The 14,440-nt window shown below is 46.2% G+C and overlaps 1 protein-coding gene across 2 annotated transcripts in view; it reads right to left on the bottom strand.

Annotated features, from left to right (window-relative positions):
• The window catches only part of SLC25A30 (solute carrier family 25 member 30), a 292,859-nt gene extending 280,857 nt beyond the window's left edge, over positions 1–12,002 (bottom strand). For both annotated transcript variants that reach the window (XR_008791466.1, XM_056108779.1), the window contains exons 1-3: positions 11,873–12,002; positions 4,887–5,007; positions 1,744–1,891 (exon numbers count right to left, since the gene is read on the bottom strand). Coding sequence is in view for 1 of the 2 variants with exons in the window: in XM_056108779.1 (XP_055964754.1) it covers positions 1,744–1,891; positions 4,887–4,950 (212 nt within the window). In the remaining variant the exon portion in view is untranslated. The remainder of the gene's footprint in view (positions 1–1,743; positions 1,892–4,886; positions 5,008–11,872) is intronic.
• Positions 12,003–14,440: the final 2,438 nt, after the last annotated feature.

Raw genomic sequence — 14,440 nt, 5'->3', positions numbered from 1 at the left:
GAGTTGGGTCTCTCAGGTAACATAAAAAGCATCCTTAATTTCAGTGAGGAGCTGCTATCAGAAGCATACAGATGTGCTTCCACTCACAGACTTTTCATGAGAAGATAAGATCCCAAGTTGGCTCATTGAAAAATAAAAATACTGAGGGATTGGTGATGGAATGTGAGACACCGGCAACTTATGTGGTATTAGATAAAATATCTAATGTGGGACCAGAGACAATAGTCCAGGAGGAGAAACACTTGCCTTGCACATGACCAACCCTGGTTCCGTACTGGTGCCACATACTGTCCACCAGGAGTGTCCCCTGAAAATATAGCTAGGAATAAGCCTTGAGCACTGCCACATGTGGCCCCAAAACAAAACAAAATAAAAGATGCTTAGCATGGTCTGAGGTGTTCATGTCCTGATGCCGTACTACTGTTCCAACTCCCTCTCCTGCCACTCACCATCTCCCACACTACCCAAGGTCAGTCACTGGTGGCCCTGAGTTACTGGGGAGCCCTATGTGATGTACCGAATCCCACTATACTATCTCTCCAGCACATACTACGCTTTCTTACACATAGCTTTGCTCTATGGGAATGCAGATCCCTTCTTCACCTCAGTCTTCCTAATTCTTTCAAAATCAGGTCCCTTACCTCCTGTCCCTGTCCCTTTCATAGTAGATTTGTCACTTTGCTAGATCCTAGATATATCAATAGCCTAATCCTGAAACAGCTCCTTTAATCATTCCTCTTTATTAATCCTCCCAAATCAGTTGTTTCCTGATTTGGGAGTTGTTATCTGACAGTTGTTATCTGACAAGTGCTGGGTCTTATCTATTCACTTTCTTATGCACACCCAATACCATACTGTTCAATGCATTTTTTTAGATTAAAAAAAAAAAACCCAGGGGCCAGAGAGGTTATGGTACTTGCCTTGCACCTGGCTGACTCGGCTTGATCCTGGCACTACATACAGCCTTCTGAACACTGTTGGGAGCTGATAGCTCAACACAGAGCCAGCATCAACCCCTAAATACTTATGACCAAAACACACACACACACACACACACACACACACACACACACACAGACACACAGACACAGACACACACACACATACACACACACACACACACACACTGTAGTTCACTGCAGCTCTCTCCCATAGGGAATTCATGATTTTCATTATGGCAAAAAACACCAGTGATTCACAGAATAGCCATGGAAAAGGGCTATTTTCAGAGTAAAAAACAGAAATATGAAATTTTCTAAAAACAGTGTTCATGAGGCTGGAGAACTCGTACAGCAGGTAAATCACTTGCTCTGCATGCAGTCAAATTGAATTTAATCCTCAGCATCCCATATGGTCCCTGAAGCACCATCACAAGTGATTCCTGAGTCCAGAATGATCACCATCACGAGTGATTCCTTAGTTATTCAGTGAAGTAACCACGGAGCATTGCCAAACATGCCCCCCAAACCCAAAGAACAAATCAAAAAACAAACAAAAAAAAAAGAGCAGCAATAACAACAAAAGCCCAATGCTTGTATTATGCATATTTGAAAAATAATAAAAGCACACATGAAGTACATATACAGAAAATAAAATTGAAACTAAAACCAAAAAGAAATCTACCACACTACTAGCCTTTCCAAATAAATCTGTTTTCCTTTTCCTTCATGAAATATTAGTCTCAGTCCAGTTATTTGAGCAACCATCAGAGAAATAAATACACTGGTATAAAGATCCACTTACCCTGAATACAACGCCCTCAGCCCTTCCTCTCTGCAAATCCGCACTAGTGCATGCATCATTCCTCGGTACCGAATTTCTCTGAATTTGGAGTCATTTGTCTGGCCTTGAATCTGGAGTCGTGTCTTGGTTAAATCAATTGGAAATGTACCTAAAATTAAAATATACATATATTTTATCACTTAGTAAATGGAAATTCAGCTAAGGATACGGGATGATATACTATGGAGGAGGAAAACTATAATATAAACTTAGAAATAAAATTGAGAAATAGAAGATACTCTGCAATCTTATTTTCTCTCCTTTTTTTTTTCTCTTCTGTGTTTGGGCCAAACCTAGTAGTGTTCAAGGTTTACTCCTGGCTCTGCACTCAAGGATCACTCCTGGAGGCCCTCAGGAAACCATACAGGATACCAGAGATCAAACCCAAGTCAAGCAAGCACAAGCACTTACCCACTATACGATCTCTCTCGCCCCTTCAATATCATTCCTATTAAAAAGTTAGGAATCGGGAAAAAAAATTTATTTTGGTTTTGAGGCCACGCTCAGCAGTGCTCAGAGGAATTGATCTTGAATATGCACTCAGAAAATCACTCATGGGGGTGCTTGGGGTGGGCATATGGGGTGCTGGGGATCAAACCCATGAGAGCAGCATGCAAGACAAGTGCTATACCCATGGTACGATTTCTCTAGTCCTAAACCCCCCCCCCCCCCAGTGTAAGGAATTGACTCCCAGGGCTCTCACAGGTAAGTGCTGCTTCCCCACCCACCAGACTGTCAGTTCTACTCTACTGTTAAAACTCTGTTTCAGTCCCAACATTTTTGTTTTAATTGGTATTGTTTTACAGTCAGGCTTGAAGTCAGAGAATAAGACACAGGTAATCTTTTCTCAATACTGCATTGGCTACTTGAAGTCTTTTGTATGATTCCATGCAAATTTAAAGAGTGTTTGCTCTTTTTCCTTGAAAAACAGCATTAGAATTTTGATAGGAATTACACTGCTTTGGGTAGAATGGTTATTTCAATGTTAGTTCTTCCAGAGGCTGAAGAAACGATACAGTGGGCAGGACACTTCCCTTTGATGTGGCAAGCCAGGGTTCAATCCCCAGCACCTCGCATGGGCCCTTGAAACCCTGCAAGGAGTGATTCATAAGTACAGTACCAGGAGTAAGCCCTGAGCACCACTGATTGTGACCCAAAAACAAACAATAAAAATTAGTTCTTAGAGAGGCTGGAGAGTCAGTATAGCAGGTGGATACTTGTCTTGCACACAGCTGACCCCAGTACGATCCTCAGTGCCCTATATGGCTTCCTGAATCCCACTGAGCATAATCCCTGGGTGCAGAACCAGAAATAAATTCTGAGCACTGCTGGGTATGGCAAAAAAATCCAGAAAGTTATTCTTCTAATCCATAAAACTGTTCTTTTCATTCTAGGAACAGTTTTATTTCTTCTAAAAATGTCTTACAATTTTTGCTATATATGTCATTCACGGGCTGGAACGATAGCATAGCGGTAGGGTGTTTGCCTTGCACGCAGCCAACATGGCCGACCCGAGTTTGATTCCTCCACCCCTCTCGGAGAGCCTGGCAAGCTACTGAGAGTATCTCGCCCGCAGGCAGAGCCTGGCAAGCTCCCCGTGACGTATTCGATATGCCAGACACAGTAACAACAAAGTCTCCAATGGAGATGTTACTGGGCCCGCTTGAGTAAATCGATGAACAATGGGAGGACCGTGATGTCATTCACATTTTTTTTTGAAGTTTCTTCCTAGGTATGTAATTCTTTCTGAAGCAAATGACTGGGACTTTTCTTGATGTATTATTCTTCTATTTTCACAATTTGCATATAGAAAAGAGATTTTTACATACATTTTAGCTTGTCATTTTACTATACTGGTCTCTTGTTTTAAGTACTGTATTTCACCACATACTCATCACAGGTTTTATGAAAAAAAATCTTTTGCAAAAAACTGGAGTGTCAGCATTATGTGAAGTGTTTTGGTTAGACTGGCAGTGTTCTGGGGCTATTCCTAACTCTGGAATTACCCCTGGTAATTCACTGAGGGGAACCATGCGTGGTACCAGGGATTTGAACCAGTGTCAGCAGGAGAAAAAACAAACATTTTTAACCCCTGTACTATTCCCCAACCCTATTATAAGAAGTTGTGTTTTGTTTCTGTTTTCTTTTGTATACTTTTTCATTTTTAATCACTATGAACTACAGAGTTACAAAGTTAATCATTATTAAGTTTCAGTCATACAGTTTTCCAACACAAATCCCTTCACCAGTGTTTACTTCCTTCCATCAATGTCCCTAATTTCCCTCCTGGCCCCCAACCTGCCTCTTTAAAGGGACTTTTCACCTCCACCATGGTCCTAGTGATCCCTTCCCTAATTTATCCCCCATACCAACACCGCCTAAACCCAGTGGCAAGCTTCTGATGACCAGTTTTACTGCTCTTCGTTTCTACTGAGTTCAGGGCTTTGTTATTCTCTTACAAAGTTTCTTCATCCCACATACAAGAGAAATCATTCTGTGTCTGTCTCTCTCCCTCTAACATCATTCAATGTGATACTCTCCAGATAAATCCATGGAGCAGTAAACTGCGTGACATTTAATCTTTTCTTACTGTCAGGTTTTGTTTTTTAGAATTGCAATGGTACTACTAAGAAAACAAAACAAAACAGGGTGAGACAATTATGCGGAGGTGACACTTATGTGGTGAAATACAGGGTTTTTTAAGTGGAATCTCTAGGATTTTCTGTGCACGTCATTATGTCATTTGCAAATAGCAGCAGTTGAATTTAGGAAGAAAACACTGAATTCTGATAACCTCACTCTCTATAAGTGAACAACATTCACATCAGACATCAAATGGTGACAGGAACTTTTCATTTTTAGGGGAAATGGCGGGGTTGGGCCACACCCAGCAATGCTCAGAAGTCACTCCTGGCGTTGCACTCAGAAATTGCTTCTGGCGGTGTTCGAGGGGATCATATTGGATGCCGTGGATTGAACTCTGGTCAGTTCCATGCAAAGCAATCACCCTGCCCACTGTACTGTGGCTCGGGCCCCTGGCGTGAACTTTTAAGCACCATCACATGGAGGCAAGCCAAACTTCCAGGAGCCCCATGATTCCTTACTGCACTCTGCTGTGATGGAGGCCAGCCCTCCATAGACGAAGGGCTTCCAGTTGAGGGCTGACATTCTCCTCACTGTTTCTTCTCCTTTGAGTCATGGAAACAGTCTCCAACACAATGTGTCCTAGGCATAAAAGGAAAAAAATCTCAAAGTTATGACATCACACAGGCAGTTTCTTCTTCTTTTTTTCTTTTTTATAATTTAAAAAAAATTGGGGTGGGGCACACCCAGAGTGCTCAGGGTTTACGCCTGGTTCTGTGCTCAGAAATCACTCCTGGCAGGGCTTGGGGGAGCCTCTGGGGTGCTGGGGATCGAACCAAGGTCAGACACATGCAAGGCAAAATGCCCTACCTGCTGTGCTGTCTCTCCAGCCCTGAAGGCTCTTCTTTAAATTCATGTTTTCAGAGTGCCATCAGATGTGAGCAACACTTCCCCGGGGAGCCTTGCTTAAATAAACCAACCTAGCTACTAAATCCCAAATTAGCAGCTTTATCGACTGACTTGATTCTCACAGCAGCCTTCAATAACCCAATAAGCTGCTACCTTGCTCTGCGTATATGCAGTCAGCAGGCATACAATGGAGGCCATTTGCTAGATGATCTCTTACATTTGCTCTTCACTCATTAAACATTTGTTAGGGGCTGGAACGGTAGGACAGAGGAAAAGGTGCCTGCCTGATATGTAGTCAACCTGGTTATATCCCGGCACTGCCTATGGTTCCCGGAGCACTTCCGGGGAGTGCCCTCTGGTGCAGACCCAGGAGTAAGCCCTGAGCACCTGTGCAAACTGCCCACTCCCTACAAATAAACATTTTCTCTTTGAGTCCACTCACTGTGTCAGTGAGACCTCTGGAGGGAAATGAAACCAGTCAAGTGTAGAAGAGCAGGAAAAAATGTTGCAAACAAGTCTCATTAAGTAAAAATACAGTTTCCTACAATCTCTGGGATATATTACTGGTTTACTTTGTATAAGTCAGTTCTCTTCTCTCACGGGGAAGAGGGGAACTGTGGGGGTAGGTGAGAGTGAAGGAAAGAGACTGTCTAGGGTCAGAGCTACACACACCCCTTCCTTCCTGGTTTAGTTCCTTTTAACGGGTTGGCGGGTGTCTTCAACAACATCATCCTCATCAAAGCACCGACACAGCCGGTACTTTTATTCACAAAGCTAAACAAAACACTTAGCTCTTCAGGTCTGTTGTGAGGATTAAGTATATACCACTTTCTGCTGCCTACAAGAGACACAGTTGAGCAATCAGGGTAGAAACTAGCTCAGTCAAAGGATGGAAAACAATCTTACAAGCAAACGATTCACTGCAAAAGGCTGTGGTGCCCATACTTAAACCACACAACACAGCCTTCAAATTTTACAAGGCCATACAGGACAGGGCATGATCTTTATGAATGATCATTTATTGATGATCAAGGGATCCATACGTCAAGAACTCATGCACCTAAATATATCTGCATCTAATGATGGGCCATCAAAAATTCTGCTACAAGGTCCAGAGCGATAGTATAGCTGAGAGAGTGCTTGCCTTGCACGTGGCAAACCCGAGTAATCCCATCAACAGCTAAGACCCAGAGACTATAAAACCCAGTTCCGGGGCTGGAGCAATAGCACAGCGGGTAGGGCTTTTGCCTTGCACGCAGCAGACCCAGGTTCAATTCCCAGCATCCCATATGGTCCCCTGAGCACCGCCAGGGGTAATTCCTGAGCGCAGAGCCAGGAGTAACCCCTGTGCATCGCCGGGTGTGACCCAAAAAGCAAAATAAATAAATAAAAATAAAATAAAACCCAGCTCCCAGAAAAGAACAACGCAGAGTCTCCTGCCCCCAGTCTCCTGCCTGGCTGTCCTTGCCGGGGCCCCTAGGAGGGGGGCGGGTTGAGTTTCCCTCCCCACCCCGAGCCGAAGACCTCCAGAACCAGCCACAACCATGCTGAGACCACTCTCCACACGCATAAAGGAACCAGCCGAGGAACACAGGCATGCGGGTCCCGGGGCCGAGATCTCCAAACCTGCTTGGATTGGGACTGAGCATCCTCCACCCAGATCCTCCATCTTCCAGTAGGCAGGGGTCACACCCACCAACTGCTCCCAGCACCAGGTAATCCCATCAACGACTAAGACCCATAGACTATAAAACCCAGCTCCCGGAAGCGCATGGCCATCTTATTATCTCGTTCTTACTTTGGACAACCTGGCAGGTTTCTGAATGCTACCTGCCCACACGGCAGAGTCTGGCAAACTCCCCGTGACGTCCCCAATATGCCAAATACCAGTAACAATGATGGGTCTCATTCTCCTAACTCTGAAAGAGCCTTGAATATGGAAGTTTTTAAAATCTCAGGGCTAGGATGAAGGAGACGTTACTGGGGCCTGCTTGAGGCAATCGACGAACAACAGGATGACCATAATCATGATGATCACGACAATGTACGACAACATGCTTTATGTGTCGCACTCATTTCCAGCAAGCAACACCATGCTTCTGCTCTGGAAGTTATAGGAGTTTCCCACATCTGTTTCCCAAGGAGAGGCGTATATGTCATCTCCACCAAGAACATCATTCTCCGCAAAGGGTTCCCAGGCACTGAGAGAAAACACAGGAACCCACAAAGGGCATATGTCATGGCTCAGAGGAAGAGGGTTCAATTGCAGGGATGCAAAGAAAGTCTAAGGGATCCACAAAGAGCTCTTCCTCAGTGACAGGAAGCAAATTCAGAGCAGTTAGGCAGCAATAGGGTAAGAAAAAAGTCCTCCCAAAAAACACAGAATTTGAAAACGCGGTGTTTTATAATATTTCGGTAGCAAAGAACAAGCCTACACCTAAAACACCTTTCAGCTTCCTATTATTCAGAAAAACATTCAGTACTAGATGAACTTTACTAAGGTTTAGCCTTACTAAATTCCTAATCCAACTAATATTTAAGTCAGTGGTCAGTAACACATTCTATTAAATAAAAGAACACATCTGTGTGTGTGTGTGGAGGGTGGCGGTTACTTGTTCTGGTTTTGGAGCCAAACTGGGCTCTGCTCAGGGATCTCTCGCGGCAGGACTCAGAGGACCACATGTGGTACCAGGGAACTGAACCAGGATTGGCCTCATACAAGGCAAACAGATCATCTCTCCAGCCCCTAGAAAAACACATTTAATAATAAAAACATGTGCCAGGGCCAAAGAGACAGTTAAGACATTAAGGTTTTGCAGGGGGCCAGCCCTGGCTCAATTCCTTGGCATGCGGTCCTTGAAGCACCTCTAGGGGTCACTCCTGAGTGCAGAGCCAGAAGTAGCATCTGAGCACCACGGGGTAGAGAGAAAGAGAAAGAAGGAACGGAGGAAGGGAGGGAGGAAAAGGAGAAAGGAAGGGAGGAAGGGAGGGAAAGAGGGAGGGAGGGAGGGAGGAGGAAGGGAGGGAGAGAGGGAGGGAGGGAGGGAGGGAGGGAGGGAGGGAGGAAGGAAGGAAGGAAGGAAGGAAGGAAGGAAGGAAGGAAGGAAGGAAGGAAGGAATTAGAGACTGAACTGAGAGTACAGCAGGTAGGGCAACTGCCCTGCACACTATCAACCCAGGTCTAATCCTCGCACTCCATGTAGTCCTCTGAGTACCACCAGGAGTTATCCCTGAGTGCAGGGCCAGGAGTAAGTCCTGAGCATTGACAGGTATGGCCCAATAAACAAACAAAAAGAAAAAGCCACCTAAAAACTTCAGTCAGAAATAAACAATGGCCAATTCTACATTAAAATACTTTCCTACATAATTAATCTTTGATAACATTATTCTGACATTGCTTCTTTTTATTCATTGTATTTAGTAGCAATTTCTCTACAGCAAATACAGAAATGTAGACTCTGCATATCCATACATTTAAGTACATGTGTGTCAACCCATATCACAAACGGTATTCACAAGAATGCAAGCAAAACATGAGACATCGACCTATAAACTGATACCTACGTTCTAGACGAAGTAGTTTTTAAAGTCACCATTGTCATATGATCTCATGTTCCTGTCAGTGATTAACTTTCTGTTTTCCCACCCCACTTTTATTTGTTTTGCTAGTTTAGCTTTAATGAGAGTTGGCCGCTTTTCCTTTTGTTGGTTTTAATATTAAGTTTTCAGTTAGCTGATAACCCAGAGGCTCTGGGTTACACGCACGTGGAAACTTGGCTAGAGCACCAAGTTAGCTACTCCCCACGCAGAAGACTGGCCTCTGCCTGGCTTCCAACGAACGGGGCAGACACCAGTCAGTTACTACCGGGACGCACCCTCACAGTGAACTTCCACAAAGGAGCACCCACTCCGAAAGCCTGGGTAAGCTGTGACAGCACTTTGCGCTCACTGACAACCTCACCTATGTCTATGTTTCACACAGAAGTTAGCGAGAGGAGGGTAAGAACTCCAGAGTTCCTTTCTGAATACGATGACCAAAGCCCCGAGCAGGGGAGAGAGAGGACTGTGCCTTCACAGAATAATGGTGGCTGGGTCAGAGAAGTGGTCATCTGGTTTATGGAACAACCAAATGGAAGGGCTGGTGTGCATGCTTTCATGCAGGAGACCCAGTTCGAGCGCTGACACAATGGTCCAGTCAGGACCACAGGGAGCATCTTGGAGCACTGAGCAGGAAATAGACCTGCATACCACCAGGTATGCCAACCCCCCCCAAAAAAAAAAAAAACAATAACAGGGTCAGAGAACTATCCCAGTCTGGGTTCCATTCCTGGCTTCACCTGGTCCCCAAACACAGAACTGTGAGCACTATTAGATGTGGCACCAATCCCCAAAATAAACAAACAACCAAAGAGCATCCACAATAGGTCAAACATGCAAACAAGAAAAGGTCCGAGCTAAGTAAGAGTGCAGAGGAGAAGACGGGCTGGTGAGCAATAACGACTAACCACAGTCAGCTGGGACAGGAGTGAGCGTCTCAGGCTCAAGTCTCTGCTTTGGAAACCAGAATACCTCCTCACTTCTGATCCATCTTGTGTGTGTGTGTGTGTGTGTGTGTGTGTGTGTGTGTGTGTGTGTGTGTTACAGCAGTTCTCCTCGTGTGTGTGTGTGTGTGTTACAGCAGTTCTCCTCGTGTGTGTGTGTGTGTGTGTGTGTGTGTGTGTTGAGGGGAAATACAGCAGTTCTCCTCATATGCATTTCTTAACTTCTCGTAAATTTGGGGGAACCGAATAGTACCAGCTATGCTGAAGTGTCAGGCTCGCAGACCAATGCACTCGAGGAGACGGATGTGTCCTTGACAATCACCAGTGCTTAGTAGTCTCTCGCCTGAGAGCCAGGAAAGGGGTCACAGTCTGCAAAAATTCTAGTGTCCTGCAGAACAGGCCATCACTTCCCACTCTGCACTCCTTCAAGCCCATACCCTTTAGTCAAGCTGGACTAAAAAAAACCCTGGGACTACTTCTGTGCTACACTGTGTAAACAGCACAGTCCCCAGACACCATGAGGAGCGACCCCAAAGCACCCCGCTGGGAGTAGCCCACCAATATGGCCTGACGCAGGCATGCACCCCAGCATGTCTGGGACTGGCACTTAAAAGTCAAGTCAGCAGTGCTGGTGGAGCATAGTCAGGAACGGCTCCTGAGCAGCGCACTGGAAATAGCCCCCAATCAAAAGTTACTGGTGTCCTTACAAAGCTATATGAGTGGAGGGTAGGAAATTCCATACATTTGGAATAAATGTAAGGTTTTCCTGCATGCATTATACAAAGTTTTCCATTTACTTTGCTTCCTGGGCACTGCTATACAAATCAAGAATTCCAAAGGATTCTCCCGAGAATTAAGATATATGCTAGGTGACATATACTCGCTACTGTATTTTCTCCTAGCATTTATTTTCTCCTTAACTCTTTTGTAGCATCTGCAAAAGAGAGTTAATTAAATACAATAATTGCTGTTGGAACTTCTGAAAGCTTTACAAGTTTCCCCTATAAATTAATTCTGGACAAACCTTTGCTATGTTACTTGTGCTCCCTTTTCAATCTGCCGTCTTAAAGTTATAATCCATCCGTCTCTAAACTTCTGCGTGCTCATAAATCTTTGTTCCCCACAAAGCCGCCTTTCATAGCCCTTTTATTTCTTGTTCTTTCAAAAGGCAGTGATGAAAAACAAGTCATCAGAGATGTCAGAAATGTGGGCTTAAAAGATATCTTAGAAATCTTATCGCCTTTCATTAACGTCCCTTATCTATGCCCCTGGTCGCAGAACTTTGGCAGCAGCAAAGACAAGACGAAAACTCAAGCCTATTTAACTTTTTTTGCCCCTGCAGAAGGACAAAGCTAGATTTTTCTGGAAGGCAGTCCCAACAAACTCTTGCGCAGAAACCAAAACACTGAGCATTGCAACTGCTTCCCAGGACATCCCTTGCACCCCGCAAGACGCTAAAATCCACAGCTACATTAAGTTTCCGAGCAAATGAATTCGACCCGCTCTTGCAAACGTGAGCCAACCTGGTGGTGTTCCAAGGAGCAATTCAAAGTACGCGTGCCCTTCCCCAGAGCACAGAGCAGAGAGCTCACCGGCGCGCTGGAGCCTCGGGCAGGAGGGGTGATGCAGAAGCGGGCGAAGCGCACCGCAGGGGGAAAGGCGCGCCCGCCTGATGCCAGAACGGACCCTTCCCCTCGGATCGCGGGGATGCGGGGATCCGCCAATACCGCCAGGAGATAAGATAGGGTGGTGTGGGATGGCCCGGAGGCCGCTCCTACGCAACGAGACTGCCGCAGCCGGAGAAGCCGGCCCGGCCTGGGAACATCACGCCGCACGCGGCCCGGCCCTGCACGGGCACCGGAGAGCAGCGGCGACCCCCTGACCGCGTCCAGGCTCTCCGGGACACCAGTCCCCGCGCCCCCGGCACGAGCGGTGAGAGTCCCCGCACCGGCAGGTTCAGGGTGCAATGAACAAATGGGTACAGGCCGTGCGAGGGGCGACCAGGAGCAGGTGTGGAGCGGTCAGCACAACCGCGGCCAGGGGGATCCGGCGCTTACCGGGCGGCGGCGGCTGCCCAGCACCTCCTCCTACCCGGGGTCAGCAGGAACCGCGCACCGCAGCGGCCCGGAGCGGTAGAAAAGGCCCGCTAGTGGCCGGGGCCTCCCAGGAGCCTGCGCGAAGCCCCGCCCCGCCCTCCACCTCGTCTCCCATTGGTCGCTTCTTCCCAGGCCCCGCCCCAGCCGCGCCCACGCGCTCCAGCTCCCACCCCCCCACCCCGGGCTGGAGGGACGCGCTCCGGGTCGCGGGTTCCGTGAGGCTCGCGTGCAAGCTGATCGGGATGGGGTGGCACCTGGGATGGCCTCCTGTCCGGATTCCGAAGTGAAAGGGAAACTCAGGGAACAGGACTCAGCGTACTGATTCTCTGTGACGCCGTGAGCCTGAAAGGGCAAGAAATAGACTGGCACTAACTTTTTTTTTTTTTTTAATCTCAGCTGTTGAGTTGGGCAATGACAATCTGAAAACTGAAAAGATGAGACAACGCCAGTCCGCTAAATGCCAGCGTTTCATAACATTCGAGATCTCTCTCACTGCATCGCGTTTCCCATTGAGCCCCTGAAAAGTGGTCAGTAACGTTGCTTCAGCCCAAGTACTTCATCATTATCACACGCAAGACATGCAATAAGGGGATGGACAGAGCTCAGCAGGTTAGAGCTGACAACACATGTCACCCTCCCGCACAGCATGACCACTGGCCAGGAGTAGCTTCTGAGCACAACAAATTCGCTGGCCCAAAAGGTCATATACGCATTTAAAAATATCTACTCAGGTTTACCTGTTGCTTTGGCTGGGAGCCCACACAGGCAGAGTTGTTCAGGGAACTACTCTCAGCCCTGTGCTTGGTTTACTGCAAGGCTACCTGAGCCCCAGCCCTTTGAGCTACCTCCCAGCCTTCACCTGTTGCTTTCGATTTTGTGGCTCTATAAATTCCTTTAATCCTAGATTTCGCTTAAAAACAAAACACATAACTTGAACGTGTTTGAAAAGTTCAGGCCAATTTTAATTGTATTATTCATTAAATTATTTCTGCTTTATGATAAAGAATGAACTTCCATTGGGGGGTGGGGGTACACAGCAGGGTGAGGGTGATGGGGGGGACTGTGTGCTCAGGTCTTACTCCTGGCTCTGTGCAAATGTATCACTCCTGGTGGGACTCAGAGTACTATACGTGGCACCCAAGATCAAACCTAGGTTGACCACATGCAAAGCAATTGCCCTACTGGCTGTACTAACTCTCCAGCCCTGAACTTTAATTTTTTAAGTTTCAGGAATGCCCCGAGGAAGAAGCAATTTTGCAACTTCTCCATTTAAAAAAAGACGTCAGGTCTATATGATTTTGACAAGCAGGTAATCTTCACTAGAGGAGAAATTTACATTTGCTATAAATTAGGAGAGAAAGCATTTCTCTGTTGGTAGATTGGAAATTTCCAACACCCTGGTTGATCAAAAGCAGCATTTACATTTTGAGAGTCTGGTATAGGAAGTCGTATAGGTGAACAACAAAATGCAATCCGCGTAGCTCAAAAGGCTGAAGTGCTGGCTAGGAATGCATGTGGGGGCCCCAGGTTCTCCCCCATCACAAAATGGTTGCTGGAACACTGCCAGGAATGCACTCAACAGGCAGAGAGATAGAGTTAGTTTTCCCAAGAAAGAAACCTTGAGACTTTGAGAGTTCACTTCTGCCCGATAAAACTAATTTCCACGTATTTCCATGTATCAATGCTGGATTTATCACATTGTATTTCCTAATTATTAGTTTTAGGGTAAATTGTGTACATTCACATGGGAAAGCACACTGTTCTTTTGTCCCTATCCACAGTGCCAAGTGTGACCACTGGTCAGAGTGGCCTGTCAGACAGCTCTGCAGACACCTCTCTTCTGCTGCACTTGAGAATGTTTGCAGTGACAGGCTGAAACCAGCGCTGTACGTGCACTGATGAGCACATCTGGTATTGGCTCTGAAGTGGTGCATTCCAGTTCTATCATTCCTTCTCTATGTATTAAGTGTCCTTTCTATTTAAAGAAAAGAAGAGCCTCATTTTTCTCCTTTTCTATCTCTCTCCCTTCCCTCCCTCCCTTCTCCCTTTCTTTCTTCCTTTCTTTTTTTTCTTTCTTTCTCTTTTTTCTTTTTTCCTTTCATTTTTTGGGCCACACCCAGCAGTTCTCAGGGCTTACTCCCGACTCTGTGCTCAGGGATCACTCCTAATGGGGCTAATGGGACCATATACGGTGCCAGGAATCAACCCTGAGCCAGCCATGTGAAATGCCAGTGCACTACCCACTTTATTATCTCTCCAGCTCCCCCCCCTCTTTTTTTTGCTTTTTATTTTTAGTCTAGACCCAGCATTGCCTATTCCCCAGCTCTATGCTCAGTGAAACAGGGAGTTGGGGTTGAGGAAGACACCTGTGAATGAATTTCTGGGAAAGAAATGAAACCAAGATGTGGTCTAAAGAAGTCGCCCAGGTCTAAAGAGAGAGTTCAATGAGCAATGAGCTTTGCATGCAGGATGCTCCAGTTCCGTTCAATCCCTGGCACCATACATGGTCCTCTGAACATTGCCAAAAGT

Source organism: Sorex fumeus, unplaced genomic scaffold (assembly GCF_029834395.1).
Source record: "Sorex fumeus unplaced genomic scaffold, SorFum_2.1 ptg000008l, whole genome shotgun sequence".
Taxonomy (NCBI): Eukaryota; Metazoa; Chordata; class Mammalia; order Eulipotyphla; family Soricidae; genus Sorex; species Sorex fumeus.
This window is presented reverse-complemented; position numbering and strand designations above follow the sequence as displayed.